Source organism: Aquarana catesbeiana, linkage group LG12 (assembly GCF_042186555.1).
Source record: "Aquarana catesbeiana isolate 2022-GZ linkage group LG12, ASM4218655v1, whole genome shotgun sequence".
NCBI lineage: Eukaryota > Metazoa > Chordata > Amphibia > Anura > Ranidae > Aquarana > Aquarana catesbeiana.
In genome coordinates, this window is record NC_133335.1 from 231,363,223 (window position 1) to 231,382,433 (window position 19,211).

A 19,211-nucleotide genomic window follows, 5' to 3' on the forward strand; every position below is an offset into this window, starting at 1 on the left:
TTTTTTTGTTTTGCATTAAAAAAATATAATCATAAAAAATAACCTCTACTTGATTTGTCAAAAACTTTTCCATGTTTTGCACCAATAAGTATGTAATTTTAGCTTTGTTAAAAAAAAAAGTTACAATAAAATTAACGATTTTGAAAGGGGGGACTGGGGAGTTATAAGCTAATTTAGTTCCCAGACATAAGAAAAAAAAACAAAAAACTTACCATAATGGTAATGGAAACCCAGGGCTGGTTTACAATGGTCACATGATCAATTTTGAATGAACCACCTTGGTTTAACTTGGCCTATTGGGCCATGCCCACTTTGGATAAGCCACACCCTTTGATGCAATACCTCTTTTCCTCTTCTGATTGGATTTCCATGCAGCAGAAGGTGGCAACCCTAGGTCATCAACATAATGCTGTGAAGGAAAGAAGCTAGGTGGAGCTAGACAACACAAACACAAATTTTGCTGTGAAATAAGATAGAACATCTGTTTGTAATGTTGCCACAAGCAATTTTTTAATATATAATTTAAGCACTTTTGAAAATATATAACAAAAAAAAAAAAAAAACTGAAAAAATAAATATAACAAATAGAATACATTTTTACTAGTCACATGGCACATATCTGGTAAAGTGCGCCCTTGACTATAGACAGAACCCGGATGCCATTTTGTGTTCTGAGCGTGTATCGATCCTCCTGCCGATTGTATCTACATAATGCTGTCAAGCCCCACCTCCAACGGAAATCAAAACCCCACCCAGATTCTCAAAGCCACGCCCACAGATGAAGCAAACTGCAACCACCTTCTCAGTCTCCGGATTGAAAATCAGGAACGTGGAACGTCAACTCTACCAAAGATTCGCCCAGGAGTCGCGGTACATTCATCGGCGAATCATTCGTCTAACGTTATACATTCGACCAGCAAATGCATGTATTTGCAAAGCATGCTGGGATGTATTGACTGATATTGGCCAGCGTTGGTTGTCAGAAATAACAGTGGCTTCATCCTGATGTGCTTATTTGGAGAGAAAGTTTAAGAAAAGTGATGGGGGTTCCAATAAAAATATGTTTTTTAAATTTTATATTTTTTTTTTTACAAATGTATTACTCAATTACAAAAAAATATTATTTTAGTTTTTATTTCATAAAAATTAAAAATATTGTTTTTATGAAATAAAAAAAAAAGACTAATTAAAACATTTCTGTTTTTAACAGAAGAGGGAGGGGGGAGAGTTGTGCACTTCCGCTGATCATTAGGTTTGTTTTAGCTTAAGTTAAGATGGCGGGAAGGGTTTGTGTACCTATCTGAATCATTTGTCTTCAGCTATAGAGCACATTCGCTGACATTATTGGTGATCATTGGCCAGATTTGGTTGTCAGAATTTGGTTGTCAGAAAAATAGAGGCTTCTTCCTGCCATGCTATTTGGATGGAAATCAGATTAAGAAAAGTGATGGGGGCTCCAATAAAAAATATGCTTTTTACATTTTATATATATATTTTTTTTTACAATAAATATTAAAGACAAATGTATTACTCAATTAAAAAAAAAAAAAAGAAATAAGTAAATTTTAAAAAAATGAAATACATTTAAAATAATGTTTAAATAAAAAAATCTCTGTTTTTAATAGAAGAGAGGGAGGTGGGTTGTGTCCCTTCGCTAATCATTAGGTTAGTTTTACCTTTACACCAAGATGGAAGGAGGGGGTTGTGTATCTATCTGAATAATTTATCTACTACCATTATTAAGCACATTCACTGGCATTATTGATCATTATTGGCCAGAGTTGCTTTTTTTTTTTTTTTTTTTTGAGAAATAAAACTGGCTTTATCCTGATGTGCTATTGGATAGAAATCAGATTAAGAAAAGTGATAGAGGCTCCAATAAAAACTTTTTTTTTATTTTTTTTTTATTTTTTTTTTTAATTGAGTAATACATTTTTCTTTAATATTAATATAAAAAAGCATAACATGTAAACATCATATTTATATTGGAGCCTCCATCACTTCTCTTTCCTTTGTTTCCTATCCAAACCTGATGATTGGTGAAGGGACACAACTCCCCTCCCTCTCTTCGCTTTAATTAATCTTTTTTTTTTACATTTTTTGTAATTCATAGAATAAAAAAAATGAGTAAAACAATTAGTCATTTATTTATTTATTTATTTATTTATTTATTTTCATTAAAAAAAAAATAAATGGAGTTATACATTTGTCTTTAATATTTATTGCAAATAAAAAAGAAAAGTATAAAATCATATTTTTTAGAACCCCTTGAAAGAGAAATGATAATGGTTGTGGGTCTGTTTTTTTATTTTTTATTATTTCTATAAGGGACACGATGATTTAAAAGAAACCCTATTGCTTAGTAGGGTTGGGGGTATCTAGAACATATTTTTTGCTGTTGGGTTCCCCATTGGAAATGTCCCCTTTCCTTCCCTATTTCCCTCCCCTTTCTGTTGGGGTCCCCATTGGAAATTTCCCCTTTTCCCTCCCCATTTTTCTCCCCTTTCTGTTGGGATCTATATTGGAAATTTCCCCTTTCCTTCCCCTTTTCCCTCCCCTTTCTGTTGGGGCCCCCATTGGAAATTTCCCCTTTCCCTCCCCTTTTCGCTCCCTTTTCTGTTGGGGTCCCCATTGGAAATTTCCCCTTTCCCTCCCCTTTTCCCTCCCTTTTCTGTTAGGGTCCCCACTGGAAATTTCCCCTTTTCCCTCCCCTTTCTGTTGGGGTCCCCATTGGAAATTTCCCCTTTCCCTCCCCTTTTCCCTCCCTTTTCTGTTAGGGTCCCCATTGGAAATTACCCCTTTTCCTACCCTTTTCCCTCCCCTTTCTGTTGGGTTTTGCTTTCTGTGACTCTTGTTTTTTAAATTTCTGTTGAGGTGACAACGTTGTCAGGGGGAGGTAGGGGAGGAAAAGGGGACATTTCCGAATGGGACACCAAAAGAAAAAAAAAAATATCTAACAGATGTTCTAGGTACCCCCCCAACCCTACTAATCAATAGGGTTTCTTTTAAATCATTGTGTCCCTTATAGAAATTTGCCCATGCTTCCCAAAAAAAAAATCTCCCAAGTGGAGTTCCAGACAGAAAAATAATATTTCTGCTAAACCAACTGCAAACAAGACCTGTGCTTGTAATCACACCAGAAGAGATACCATTATAGGTCTACTTCACTTCTAATCCATTCATATTGTTCTTAATCAAGCCCTAACAAAGGGCATTTTTTTGGACTGACGAAACGCGTTGGATACATTTCGGATCGCTCCCCTGACTTTTATCAAAATAAAGTTGTATCTGGACCTCTTAGCAGCATGTTACTACAAGCAAAGGAGACCATGGAGCTCCTTTGGGGTGTTGATCCCGCATTCCCAGGAACCAGATCACCTCCGTCAGCATCAATATTTTAGGAGAGAAATACCTATAAAGATAACCTGATAGGTCCACTGGTATTTTCCCACTTTCCTGAAACAGAAAGAAAAAAAAAACTTGATGGGGGTGTAGTAGGGTTACTACTATACCCCACCAAAAAAAAAGAAAAAATTTAGCTAGAGATTCAATTTAGGTGGCACTCTTGCACATCACTTTCTCAGTCACAACTGAGGCGGGAAGTGATATCACTAGTCACGCCAATTTCCTAAATATTGCTACAACAGAAACAAAATGGCTTCCCGAACCTACGTACAGGCAAAGGCACACATTAGGTGACTTATTTCCAATGCGCAAGATAACGCTTTAATCTTGGAGCATGGAAACAGTGTTTTGTGGTCTATTTCACAAATAAAAAAAACTATAATAAAAAAACAAGATTTTGATTATATCCACAAACCGCAAAGATGTAGTGAAATATAGGCAATGTGCACTCGATAGTTGTTGTACGACACTAGCTCCACATCTCAGGACTGAAGGTTTAAAATCATCTTCCATCCGCTGAGGCCGCTTTGTAGCCACGTCCACTCCTATATTGAATTGCATTGTCCACCATATACGAAGGCCAGGTACCAGCAGCGGGAGGCTCCCGGTGTAGTTGCCATTGCCAACTATTCTTGTTTTTCCTTTCTGTAAAACTGTTCATTTTGAGAAACAAAACTACTGATAACATAATGATATTTTTTCTCTAATTTTTGGGATCTTGATAGTCAATATCTCTTTGAATGCATTCAGGGTTTTCTATGTAGAACAGTTGGCATCAAGCTCATTAAAAAAAAAAAAAAAATCTTCAGTTCAATTTCCTTAAAGCTTTCTTTAACATTTTTAAAAATATTTTTTTAACTTTATGCATTAGAATCCTTAAATAATTGTTGTTTTCTGGTATACAAAAGATAACTCCAGCTTTAACATTCTTGTTGATCCTTGGGTTACAGTTGCCTCTTGGATTTTACATCTAGTGTGAGCCACCTCCAAAAGGTTGGACCTACCCATGACCCACAGTTCTACTTCCTCGAAGAATCCTTTATCGTTTTTTTAATTATTTTTTTTTACTTCATGAGTTAGAATCCTTCAATATTTGCTGTTTCTTGTTGATCCTTGGGTTACAGTTGCCCCTTGCAGGTTACATCCAGCATGATCCACCACCAGAGGTTGGGCCTATCGATGACCCATGTTCTAGTTCCTTAAAGCTTCCTTTATAATTTTTGAAAAAAAATGTACCTTATGAATTACAGTACTTCAATCATTTATTGTTTTCTGGTATCCAAAAAATGACTTAAGTTTTAACATTCCTGTTGATCATTGGGTTACAGTTGCCCCTTAAATTTTACATCTAGTATGATCCACCATCAAAAGGTACTGTATGTAGAACAATCTGCATAAAGCTCATAAAAAAAAAAAATCTTTAGTTTTACTTCCTTAAAGTAGAACTATAAGCAAAACCTTTTATTTTTTTTTCATTTTGAATAGAGCAAGGGAGGGTTATGACCCCTGTCAGATTTTTTTTGGACATCTGAGAGATTTCCCTTCACTTCCTGTCCCATAGCCAAACAGGAAGTGAGAGGAAATCCCTGCAAATTAAGGGAATTTTTTGGGGGACACCAGAATTAGTGTCCCCATTGGAAGGTTTCCTCTCTATTTCCTTTCTGGGGACAACCCAAAATTTTTGCATTTTTTTTACTTTCACTTTCAATGATAATGGTAAATAGGACAAATAGAGATGGGGAATGTTCTTAACAGGGGCACAGACAGCAATAAAAACTGACAAGCTTTCTAATCCCTCTGCACTCTAGACAAAAATGAAAAGAAAGTTTTGCCTAAAGTTATACTTTAAAGCTTCCTTCATCATTTTGTAAATCATTTTTACTTTACGAATTAGGATCCTTCAATAATTGTTCTTTCTTGCTGATCATTGGTTTAGAGTTGGCCCTTGTATTTTACATTTGGTATGATCCACCACCAAAAGGTTGGACCTACCCATCACCCAAGGTTCTGCTTCCTTAAAGCTTCCTTTATCATTTTGTAAATAATTTTTTACTTTATGAATTAGAATCCTTCAATTATTGTTGTTTTCTTGTATACAAAAAATAACTTCAGCTTTAACACGCCTACTGATTCTTGGGTTACAGTTGCCCCTTTGCAGGTTACATCTAGTATGATCCACCACAAAATCTTGGTCCTACCCATGACCCAGGGTTCTACTTCCTTAAACTTCCTTTATCATTTTGTAAATACTTTTTTTACTTTATGAGTAAGAATACTTCAATAATTGTTGTTTCCTGTTGATCCTTGGGTTACAATTGCCCCTTTGCAGGTTACATCTAGTATGATCCACCACCAAAGGTTGGTCCTACCCATGACCCAGGGTTCTATTACCTTAAAGCTTCCTTTATCATTTTGTAAACAATGTTTTACTTTATGAATTTGAGTCCTTAAATAATTGTTGTTTCCTGTTCATCATCGGGTTGTAGTTGGCCCTTGAATTTTACATCTAGTATGATCCACCACCAAAAGGGTTGGACCTACCCATGACTCATGGTTCTACTTCCTTAAAGCTTTCTTTAACATTTTGTAAATAATTTTTTACTTTATAAATTAGAATCCTTCAATAAGTGTTGTTTACAGGTATATAAAAGATAACTTCATCTTTATCTTTAACATTCCTGTTGATCCTTGGGTTACAGTTGCCCCTTGCAGGTTCTATCTAGTATGATCCACCACCAAAGATTGATCCTACCCGTGACCCACGGTTCTACTTCCTTAAAGCTTCCTTTATCATTCTGTAAATAATTTTGTACTTTATGAGTTACAATCCTACTTTATGAGTTAGAATGCTTCAATAATTGTTACAGTTGCCCCTTTGCAGGTTACATCTAGTATGATCCACCACCAAAAGGTTGCTCTTACCCAAGGACCTTAAAGTGCAATGTGACTTTAGATAAAAATGCACATCATGAGAAAGGTTGCCCATTAAATTTACAAAAAGTTGTAAATTCAGTTCCTCAGTGCATCATTGTCTTCAATAATTGTATCAGATATTGCTAAGAAAACGTTAGGGCGGCCAATTTGTAATCTGGAGTGTTTTGTAATGCTGTGTAACGGATAATATAAGTTTGATAAGTTGGGTGGCTTAGGCAACAAAAAGAATAAAAAAATATGAATTTCCTTGTCAAACTTTTACAAATGCATCCAAGACTTAATAATGGATATGGTACGATGTAGCAGAAAGCCTGTAATGGCAGTTAAAGATGCCACATAAAAGGCGCCTTCATAGGCCCTTGGTGTTGATATAGTTCCAGATTTGCTTGATACCTTTTTTTGGTGAGGAAACACTCCTTCAATACAAATCCTTTCAATAATGAGTTTCTTTTTTTTTCTGGATAGCAAAAAGAGAAGGAGTCTAGAAATACGTTTGAACCCAGAGACCATCTCGCAGAATTTAGGAGAATTTAGAAGAAATCAGAAGAGCTGGCAACATCTCCACTTTGTTGGAGGAGCTAAAGAATTGGTCTGGCAGTGACTAGTTACAGAGGCCCCAGAGAGCAGGTGCCCCAAAAGAAAACCTTCAGAGCACAGAAATCATTGTAGTCTTTTACTAATAGAAATGGTTTATAATGATAGCAGTAGTTGAAGGACCACTTGAGGTCCAGGCATTTTTGTAGAAACGACTTTCATAAGACCTTAAAATATGTGTCATTTTGTTCACCCTTCCAAATTCTCTCTCCTACTAATTACATAACCAAGTTAGATGGTTGCAGGTGGAATTATTCAGATATGCAGCTATATTTCCAACTGGGCTTGCTTAGATGCTAGTCTGAAGATCTCCATTAAGCAATGTGCGTTGCGTCTCTGTAGTTTCATTCAGCCTGGACTTGTCTTGTTTGCTATCGCTTCTGTCACCGTCATCCATGCCACTCACCCTGGACAAGCACAGGACATTCTGAAAGCTCTTTTTAAAGTTGTCGGAAAGAAAGGCATACAAGATAGGGTTGGCACAGCTGTTGGCATAACTCAGAACCACCACAAAGTCCCACATGGCCTTCAGGCCTGGAGTTGGCACAATCAAGAGGGACACGGATGAGACGTTGAAGATATAGAACGGGAGCCAGCAAAAGATGAAAACTGCAACCACGATGGACACCATCCTGGTGACTTTTTTTTCCGACCGTTTCCTCTTGGAGGAACCCACTCTTATTCCTGATGACTTGACTTTGATGATGATGAAGAGATAGCAGAGGCAGATAATACTTAGCGGGACTAAGAACCCTAGGATAAAGGCATAAATTATAAAACCAGTGTACCACGTCCCAGAGTTCCCAGGCCAGATTATGGTGCAGCTACCTCTCCCACGATAGAACTGAACTCCGGCATAACTCATAATCGGCATGATCACCAGGAGTGAAATGGTCCACACTGCGGCATTGACCATTTTGGCAGTCCTTGGTCTTCTCCATTTGGCTGACTTGATGGGGTGAACCACTGCCAGGTATCGGTCGATGCTCATGACAGTAAGGCAGAAGATGCTGGTGAACTGGTTTATACCATCCACCGTCATGACAATCCTGCAGATGACTTTGCCAAAAGGCCAATGGACCAAGGCTACCTGCATTGCTAGGAAGGGCAAGCCAAGCATGAAGAGTTCATCGGCAATGGCCAAGTTGAGTATGTAGATGTTGGTGATTGTCTTCATCTTGGCATATCGGAGTATGACGTAGATGACCAGTGTGTTTCCACAGAGTCCCACGACGCACACCACAAAGTAAATGAAGGTGAGGATGGCATTGCTAGTAATGTCATAGTATTGAGAGGTCATGTTCGTGGACATGTTAGTTGTGGTCTCTATGATGTCACCCTGTGACACTGGCGAAAAGTACAGCTCCGTGATGTTTGGCAAGTCTGAGTAATCCTGATCCATCTTGCTGTCGTGGAGTGAGCGCACAAAAAAAAAAAAAAGTTTTTACACGGCGTTCATCGCTTCTCCTCAGCTGTCTTCACAACTTGGTTAGATGCACCCCTGAAACAGAACACAGAGATTGTAAGAAAGCCAAACCATCATCAACAAGATTTGGTTGACTGTTTTACTTGATATACTTTACTGCACTTATTTGACTTTATTTGGGAATTTAAGGTATAAGTAAAGGCTAAACTCTTATTTTTAGTTTTAGATGTGGGGAGGATGAGACCGTCTGTCAACGAACGATCTGTGTCCCTGCTGGTGAGATTCACTCCCTCTAATTCTCCTGCTGGCCAGACAGAAAGTGAGGGGAAATCCAAAATGTTATACTTGTTACCAACATAAAAAGGTGAGGTGAAAATCATCCAATGGGGCAAATGTTTTGGTGACAATCAGGGCTAGATTTAGAGGGGTGCTGGAATGGGCTGTGCACCCCTTCTCAGATTTTAGTTGTACCCCCCTCCAGGTCTTTGAGCATACATCCACTGATCCATGAGCCAGCCTGATGGGGGCAATTGATGTAAAGGGGTATTCTGATTGGAACAATCCCTGTAAGGGGACAATATCATGGGACATACCTGAAAAGGGGTACTCTGATGGGGTAACTGATCATATGTAAGGGGGCACTCTGATGGGGACAACTGATATAAGGGTGGACTCCAATGAGGACATCTGGTGTAAGGGGGCACTCTGTTGGGGACAGCTGATGTAAGGGTGGGGGGCACTGATGGGGACAGCTGATGTAAGGGGGGGGGGGCACTGATGGGGACAGCTGATGTAAGGGGGCATTTTGATGAGACAGTTGATGTAAGGGGCACTCTGATGGGGACACTTGATGTAAGGGGGCACTCCGATGAGACACTTGATGTAAGGGGGCACTCTGATGGGGACACCTGATGTAAGGGGGCACTCTGATGGGGACACCTGATGTAGGGGGGCACTCTGATGGGACACCTGATGTAAGGGGGCACTATGATGAGACACCTGATGTAAGGGGGGCACTCTGATGGGGACAGCTGATGTAAGGGGGCACTCTGATGGGGACACCTGTTGTAAGGGGGCACTCTGATGGGACACCTGATGTAAGGGGGCACTCTGATGGGACACCTGATGTAAAAGGGCACTCTGATGGGGACAACTGGTGTAAGGGGGGATTCTGAGGGGGGCATCTAATGTAGGAAGGCACTCAGATGAGGAACATCTGATGTACTGGGGAACTCTAATGGAGACATAAGGGGACACTCTTATAGGAACACCTGATGTAAAGGGGGACTCTGATGGGGGCACCTGATTCAAGGGGTCACAGGTTCTGTTTAATCACCCCAATCTAATGACAGCCTAATATGGGCTAGTGTTTTCCAGGTCATGACACAGTGTGACAGACTGTCAGTGACTTACACACAGTGTGCCCCCTTAATGCACCCCCAGATCAGATAGGCGAGATCTGGCCCTGGTGAGAACTGTCTAAGATGTATGGTCCCTCACATTGGGAAGATGACCTCTCGCTTTCTTCAGGACCCAAGTTGAGAGCAAATCATCCCAATGGGGTAGAAACAGCAAGAAATGGCCTATTCTACCCCCCCCCCCCCCCAAAAAAAAGAGTTTTGGCTATACATACACTTTAAGGGCATTATAAACCCTTCTACCTGCACCTTGTAGTTTTCATCCGCAATTAATTTAAATAACAAACATGATATACTGACCTGCTCCTCCGCTTCTCTGTGTTCCACCATAGAAAGCTGCTTTCTATGGGGCACACGGTGCATGCTCGCTCCCGTGCCGTGTGTGTCTACGGAGCCGCACTCCATAGACACACACAGTGCAGCTGCAATATAAGAAATGTTTGCTTTTGGGTTTAATACCACTTTAAACATCAGGAGGAGTTAAATTGAAAAAGATCTGATGCGGAGAGAGGTGGCCGTTCCTCTTTAACCATTTCCTGACCGCCCCCACGTACATATACTGCAGCGGGGCGACCCGGCTGCGCAAAGTCACGTACAGGTACGTGGCTTGCGCCCGCGGATCGGGCACGCGTGCCCCCTCCGTCAATGCGGCAATCTGATTCGGTTCAGAACCGATCACTCAACAGGTCCAGGCCCGGACCTGCTGATCGGTTCTGACCAATGGACAAACGTCCTCACTTGTGACACTAAACAGCGTTAGGGCAGTTAGTGGTATGCCCAGGGTTCATGACGGGGGGGGGGGGGGGTTGTGCTATCTTGGTATTTTATGGCCTCCGAAATTGTGATAGGTAGTGAGGTAGTGAAATCAAAATTTACACCCTTATGCCCTGTACACACGGTCGGATTTTCCGACGGAAAATGTTTGATTGGAGCTTGTTGTCGGAAATTCCGACCGTGTGTGTAGGCTCCATCGGACATTTTCCATCGGAATTTCCGTCACAGAAAGTTTGAGATCTGGATCTCAAATTTTCCGACAACATAATCCGTTGTCATAAATTCCAATCATGTGTACACAATTCCATGGATTTTTTTTCTGATGGATGTTGGCTCAAACTTGTCTTGCATACACACGGTCACACAAAGTTGGCCGGAAATTGCGAACGTCAAGAATGCGGTTGGCGAACAACTCGTACGATGAGCCGAGAAAAATTAAGTTCAATAGCCGGTGCGGCTCTTCTGCTTGATTCTGAGCATGCGTGGAACTTTGTGCGTCGGAATTGTGTACACACGATCGGAATTTATGCGTACGGATTTTGTTGTCGGAAAATTTGAGATCAAATTTTGTGCGACGGAAATTCCGATGGAAAATGTCTGATGGAGCCCACACACGGTCGGAATTTCCGACAAGAGGCTCCCATCGAACATTTTCCGTCAGAAAAAACGACCGTGTGTACGGGGCAATAGACTACAGTACTGTAAATCTTCACCTTCCAGGGTCAGAAGTTTCTGTTGGTGTTTAAATATGAGGCATGCAGTATGGCACTGTACAGGTCAGTGCATGACATATGTCTGTAGTCTAAGAACTGACACTTCCTGTGAAGAAACTACCTATCCTTCAATCCCTGCGTCTCTCAGGCTAGTGCTCTGCAGGTGAGGGCTACACAGTAAGTAGATCTGACACAGACACAAACAGGCAATTAACAGAGAGACCGCCATGCAGTCTTCATCACATTGGCACTCCCACATTTGGATGCGAGGAATGGACTGGATCAGTGGCGGACCGTCCGCATGGGGCGCAGGGGAGCGCCCCCCCTAATCCATGCGCCTGGCCCCCTAATCTACATGCCAGGGCACTGGACGCGTGGATTCCAATGGGGTTTTTCTTTTTTTTTTTTTTTAGAAGCACATGATTAAAGCCTGAGGCTCTAATTGGCATTAAAAAAGGGTGGGCTCGGGGCACAGTGCTCTGCTCACCCAGTTGTGTGACAATAGCGAAATAATATTCGCCATTGTCTTCCCGATTCATGACCCGGCCAATCAGGAAGCGGGTCCTGAGAGGAGAAGCGATCCCATTGGGCGCCTAGGAGGAGGAGGGAGGAGACGCGTGCCGGAAGCCACCATGATTCCGAGGAGACGGGGTAAGTGTGGGGCTGGTGACTGTCTGACCGACCATCTGGGGGGGGGGGGGGCGTTGGTGCCGGTGACCTGACTGAGCTGGCTGTGGGTTCACTGTCTACCCCCCCCACAAAAAAATATACCACCAGCCGCCACTGGACTGGATGCTGTGTAACCTGGAACATTATCTTTTCACCTGTGGTGAATAGGGACAAGCTAGGTGAATGAATACATGGAGTCATAAACTGCAGCCGCAACATGTGAGCCAATCACTAAGGCAAACAGCATAGGGAATGCAGTCTCCAGGAGTATTAGTGAATCTACCGGCTGTCAAATGGAAGCAGTCTATGAGATAGTCTTGGGAGTTTGCCAAAAATTTTCACAGCCGTTACTCAACCGAAACAAAAGCAAAATCGAATATTCGCTGTCTATATTCTATGCAGAACAACTGTGTGAGTAGTGTAAATACTGCATTATGGCCACTAGATGGCGCAGAGGAGTATACTTATTTGCTAGGAAACTCAGCACCATCTAGTGGCCAAAATATGGAATTTTCCCCATTCACACATTTAATCCGCGTGAGAACATTCAATTTTGCTTATTTCCCACAGAACAAATTTAATTAGAGATTACATATGCCTTGAGCTGCATTTCATAGCTCTTAACCAGATGCATAGGGGTGTATTTACAAAACATTTGCATTAGTGTTTATCCATCGAAACTGCGCTCTGTGCGAAAGGGGCAAAATAGAATGCTCTCAGGCTATATTCTCTGCAGATCGAATGTGTGAATGGGGACAGTAATACATTATGGCCACAAGATGGACCTGAGGAGCATACTTGTTTCCTATGATACTCAGTGCCATCTAGTGAACGCATTGTGGAACTTTTCCCTATGAAAAATACTGGCAAGGAGGAGCATACTTATTTGCTTGGACACTCAGCACCATCTAGTGGCCATAGTATAGAATTTTCCCCATTCACACATTCAGTCCACAGAGAATAAAGCCTGAGAACCTTTGATTTTGCTTAATTTCCACAGAACTAATTAAGATACAGCTTAGATATGCGTTGAGCTGAATTTCATAGCTTTTACCCAGACACATAGGGGTGTATTTACCAAAAAAGCGCATTTGTGAGGTCAGGCAATGATGTTGGACGAGAAGGCCTGGCTCGCAGTCTACGCTTTAATTCATCCCAAAGGTGTTCTATTGGGTTGATGTAAGGATGTGCAGGCCAGTCAAGTTCCTCGACCCCAAACTTGCTCATCCATGTCTTTATGGACCTTGCTTTGTGCACTGGTCCAAATCATTTGGTGGAGGGGGGATTATGGTGCGGGGATTGTTTTTCAGGGGTTGGGCTTGGCCCCTTAGTTCCAGGGAAGGGAACTCTAAAGGTGTCAGCATACCAAGACATCTTGGACAATTTCATGCTCCCAACTTTGTGGGAACAGTTTGGGGACGGTCCCTTCCTGTTCCAACATGACTGCGCACCAGTGCACAAAGCAAGGTCCATAAAGACATGGATGAGCGAGTTTGGGGTGGAGGAACTTCACTGGCCTGCCTCCATGTCTTTATGGACCTTGCTTTGTGTACTGGTCCAAACCATTTGGTGGAGGGGGGGATTATGGTGGGGGGGTTGTTTTTCAGGAGTTGGGCTTGGCCCCTTAGTTCCAGTGAAGGGATCTCTTAAGGTGTCAGCACACCAAGACATCTTGGACAATTTCATTCTCCCAACTTAGTAGGAACAGTTTGGGGATGGTCCCTTCCTGTTTCAACATGTCTGACCTCAACCCAATAGAACACCTTTGGGATGAATTAGATTGGAGACTGTGAGCCAGGCCTTCTGATCCAACATCACTGCCTGACCTCACAAATCCCATAGACACACTCCTAAACCTTGTGGACGGCCTTCCCAGAAGAGTTGAAGCTGTTATAGCTGCAAAGGGCGGGCCAACTCAATATTGAACCCTACGGACTAAGACTGGGATGCCATTAAAGTTCATGTGCGTGTAAAGGCAGGCGTCCCAATACTTTTGGCAATATAGTGTATATATACACAGTATATTCCCCTTGCACTTTGCATGGTATTCTGAAACATCCAAAATATTTCCTAATAGAGCCAGAGTCTGACACAAAATCAATATTCTGGTCATTTTTAGCTCCGTAGGCAGCTGTCTAGCCGACCTCCGTAGCGAGAAATGAGAATCGGCTCATTAGGAGTCGGCGTTGTCTCCATGAAATATACTAAAACTGGCGAGCGGCTAATGTACGGCCTATAATGTGGAAGAGTAATGCTCCTCTCCTCGCTGCTTCTGAAGAATTGCACGCGGCTCCTCAATAACGATTGTAATGTAGGTTGTAAGATCCAGAAGACCAGAGTTATACGAGGATGCCCACTACAAGAAGAAGGAAAGAGAACTGGTAAGGTTCCTAACATAAAATCCGATTATTTAAGGCGCAGCGTTATATGAAATACCGGGCACAGTACTTATGGTGGGCATACTTTAATGCGCTTTTTACAAAAGCTTGTAGATCAGAAGCAATAAAAGCAATGGAGTATGTTAGCGAGGAATAAATACAATGTGATAATAGGTCTGGCAGCAGGTGGGGGGGGGGGGAGTGCGCTAAAAGCTTGCATTCTAATGTAGTTCACTGAGCTGCTAAAAGCTCTCATTTTTGTTAAATTTCCTTTTAAGAACTAAGTAGGTGGAGATGAGAGAACGGGTTGCGGAGCGTTCGTGAAATTCCTCTTCCCAGCGATTGCAGAGCTGCGAGTCCCGAATAAATGTCAGGAACATTTGACCTCCAGCCGATGCAATAATGGCAGCATCCAGTGGCTACCACTCCATTAGGGGCGCCGCCATCCTAATCCATGCGCCCGGCCCCCTAATCTACATGCGGGGTGCCGGACGCATTGGATTTCAATAGGGGTTTTTTTTTTTTTTTTAACCACTTCAGCCCCGGAAGATTTGGCTGCTGAATGACCGGGCCATTTTTTGCGATTCGGCACTGCGTCGTTTTAACTGACAATTGCGCAGTCGTGCGACGCTGTACCCAAACAAAATTGACGTCTACAAATAGAGATTTCTTTTGGTGGTATTAGATCGCCAATCGCGTTTTTTATTTTTTGTGCTATAAACAAAAAAAGAGCGAAAATTTTGAAAAAAAAAAAAACACAATATTTTGTACTTTTTTGCTATAATAAATATCCCCATTTAAAAAAAAAAAAAAAAAACACATTTTTTTCTCAGTTTAGGCCGATATGTATTCTTCTACATATTTATGGTAAAAAAAAAAAAAAAATCGCAATAAGCGAAAAATTGATTGGTTTGCGCAAAAGTTATAGCGTCTACAAAATAGGGGATAGAATTATAGCATTATTATTATTTTTTTTTTTTTTTTTACCAGTAATGGCGGCGATCTGCGATTTTTTTGGGACTGCGACATTATGGCGGACAGATCGGACAATTTTGACACATTTTTGGGACCACTGTTAAATATACAGTGATCATGCTATAAAAATGCACTGATTACTGTAAAAATGTCACTGGCAGGGAAGGGGTTAACACTAGGGGGCGATCAAGGGGTTAAGTGTGTTCCCTGTGTGTGTTTCTAACTGTAGGGGGAGAGGACTGACCTAGAGGAAATTACAGATCGTGCTTCCTAGCTATTAGGAACTCACGATCTGTCACTCCTCACAGAACAGTGATTTGTGTGTTTACACACACACACGTCTCTGTTCTGCCTCTCGTGCCTGCGATTGCTCGTGGGCAGCTGGCATCTCGACCAGCAGCCACGAGCATCGGCACCCCCGCTGTGCAGCGGGCGCTGGGCCTCCGGCATCCTGCGCGCGCCTGCTATCCCGATGCCGCGAGCAGCCGTATAGCTACGACGGTTTGCAGGATCGTGCCGACCTGCCGCAGTATAATGACGGCGGCTGGTCGGCAAGTGGTTAAGCACTGAGGCTCTCATTGGCTTCAAAAAAGGGTGGGCTTGGGGCACAGAGCACTGCGCCCTGAGCCCACCCAGTTGTGTGACAATAGCAAATTAATATTCACTATTATCGTCCTGCTTCTCTTCCCAGCCAATCAGAAAGCGGGTCTTTAGACCTGATTGGCCTAGAGGAGAAGTGACCGTATTGGCCGGGAGCAGAAGCAGGGAGGAAGCTGCCAATGAGGAGATACAGGGGGAAGCCGCTGAAGCTGCTCGCAACCTGGATGAGGTAGGTGAGGTGCTGGTGGGCGGACGGATGGGGGGGTTTGTTCGCTTAACGAACCGGGGGTGGGGGGTAGGGTGGTTTGTTTGCCGCCGTCCCCCAAAAAGATGGAGCACCAGCCGCCATCCAGCATCACTCTTGGGTGTTGCGGTAACGCACAGTACTACAACGTGCGTCAACGTGTGATACGATGGCGGTCCATTTTCAAAACACTCACGCAAGGTGAACAAAACATCACCATATGTTTTCTAATAGATCAATTCCTATAATCTTCTTAACTTTGGATAGTAAAACACTTTTTTTTTTTGCCAGTAAATACCTTACAGCCCACTTCCTGTTTCTTGTCTGGTAAAAAGCCGAGGCTTATGACATCATGCACAGCTCTCTCTCTCACCCTTGTGAGAGTTTGCCAGAAAGAGAGGGGGGAGGGGTGAGTCTAAAGAGGGCCAATGAGAGCTGCAGAGCTGGAGGTGTATGTCTGTGTAAATCCAGGAAGTGAACAGGCAGCAGCTTCAGCTGCCCACAGTTAAAATGGCTGCAGCCAGCCTCAGTGGAGGGAAATTTCTGCAGCATATTTGGCAAATACAGAATCACAGTATATATAAAATAATAACTAAGGAAGTCAAAGCTGCTTCCAGCCACTGCATCCCTTGCAATTCCCGATGTCACCGCGAATCCCCATTACATAAGCAAAAAGGCGGGGAGAGAAGTGACATCACTGCCCAAATATGGCTCACAGGGTCAACAAAAAGCTGCTGGAAATGGCAACTGGAGCTCTCAATTTTCTAACAAAACTCTGCACAAATGTTTAGGACTCATCTCTGAGGGCCAGTGACTCTGATACATCAGATCAGACCTATACTGCTCTGAACAGGGCTCTGCTGGAACCACGGACTAGGCTAAACCTCATTATGTACATTTCATTTTTATTAACATTTATAATATTTTACTGTTGCCTTATTGTCTGTTAATTTTTTTAATATCTTCTTCTATAAATATTCTTTTTTGCATCATTTTTCTTGTGTTTTCATTTAACAAAGTAGTAATAAACCCCAAAAATGGGAGCACAGGTGTACAGACCCAGGAACTCAGCACAGGCATGGTGGGACCCCTCATAATGGGCACAACTGCTGTACAGACCCAGGAACTCAGCACAGGGATGATGGGAACCCCTCATAATGGGCACAGTAGGTGTACAGACCCTGGAACTCAGCACAGGGATGGTGGGAACCCATTATAATGGGCACAGCAGGTGTACAGACCCGGGAACTCAGCACAGGGATGGTGGGAACCCCTCATAATGAGCACAATTGTTGGTGTACAGTCCCTGGAACTCAGCACAGGCATGGTGGGACCCCTCATAATGGGCACAACTGTTGTACAGACCCAGGAACTCAGCACAGGGATGATGGGAACCCATTATAATGGGCACAGCAGGTGTACAGACCCGGGAACTCAGCACAGGGATGGTGAGAACCCCTCATAATGGGCACAGTAGGTGTACAGACCCTGGAACTCAGCACAGGGATGGTGGGAACCCATTATAATGGGCACAGCAGGTGTACAGACCCGGGAACTCAGCACAGGGATGGTGAGAACCCCTCATAATGGGCACAGTAGGTGTACAGACCCTGGAACTCAGCACAGGCATGGTGGGAACCCCTCATAATGGGCACAACTGTTGTACAGACCCAGGAACTCAGCACAAGGATGGTGGGAACCACTCATAATGGGCACAGCAGGTGTACAGACCTGGGAACTCAGCACAGAGATGGCGGGAACCCATTATAATGGGCACAGCAGGTGTACAGACCCAGGAACTCAGCACAGGGATGGTGGGAAACTGCCATTCTGCTCCTTGACAGCGAGGTGTGAGGTTGCTGGTTCCTTTGCTCCTGTGCTTCCAGAGACCAGGGGCTAGAGTTGCTTCTCTGCCCCAGGAGGGATGCTGGATCCTGGGGGGGACCCTGGTGGGGGCCCCCTGGATAGGCTTGTGACTGGACCTCAGCCTGTGGAAGATTCTGGGCCTGGCCCAAGGAGAGATGAGTCCCCGTCTGCCTTTAGACGGAGTATTGTTGAAACGCTGAACCGGTTTGAGAAGGAAAAAGAGAAATTGTTAGCTTTGAAAGCTGAATTTAAAAAGAAAAAACAGATTTGTGCCAAGGTGTTCAGTAAGAAAAGACCGTCTCTGAGGCCTGAGTTGAAAGACTTGGAACAAGCTCTGCGGAAGCAGAAAGAACTGGTGAGTTCTCTGAAGGAGAGTAGTGGAGCTTTTAAAGAAAAGTATAAAAATGAAGAACGGTTTAGCCAAATGAGAAAAGGAGCCGCTTCCTGCATGGAGGGTGACCCAACCAGTGAGGAGATGCAGGTACAGACTCAGCAGAGAGTGAAAAAGTGGGCCTGGAGGATGAGACCAGCTCTTCAACACCTCAAACATCTGCTGAGCCCTCAATGGCGGAGGCCTTTGTCCCCTTCCCTCCCCAGCAATATGGAACATCTGAGCAGGAGGTTGGGGAAAGTTCTGGCATGCTGGATTTCATCAATAAGCTGGAATCCCCTCCGGATGCGGCTTCCCGGGATGATGATGAGAAGATGGACACTATTCCTAGCTCGGTGGAAGAAAGACCTGTGGAGAGAGCAAGATCCACCATTAAGTCTGCAGCAACTGGGAAGAAATCTGACCCCACCATCAGCAATAACATCGCAGAGGTGACAGCACAGCAAGCAGGTGCAGGTACAGTGTGTGTGTGCAGGATGGTGTGAACTTTAATGACAATGGGCTTACGGGTCGTAGTGCTACAGGCAGTCAGCCCAGACCCATAGACAATGTCCAACATAAAATAACATCTGATAATAACTGTCAGCTTCAGTCTGCAGAGAGGTCCATGGACAATACAGAGACTTTGCCTGGACCAGACACAGCGGCTGTTCCTGTGAATGGTGGAAGAGATGCTGGGTGCAGTAGTGCTGCAACTCTCCAAGAGTCTGCAGCAGCCAAGACTGTGATTGATCCCAGAAAAGAAGCTGAGTGTTCAGAGCAGGGGGAGAGGGCGGGTCCTGCCTCTGCTAATCAGAAGACTGCTATCCCAGCTGATTCAGACT

At 43.2% G+C, this 19,211-nt stretch overlaps 1 protein-coding gene across 1 annotated transcript in view; it reads right to left on the bottom strand.

The window, feature by feature from the left end:
- Positions 1-484: 484 nt before the first annotated feature.
- SSTR2 (somatostatin receptor 2) overlaps positions 485-19,211 on the bottom strand; it is a 40,207-nt gene continuing 21,480 nt past the window's right edge. The window contains exon 2 of the mRNA XM_073606901.1: positions 485-8,434. Coding sequence (XP_073463002.1) covers positions 7,223-8,335 — 1,113 coding nt within the window. The 5' untranslated portion in view covers positions 8,336-8,434 and the 3' untranslated portion in view covers positions 485-7,222. The remainder of the gene's footprint in view (positions 8,435-19,211) is intronic.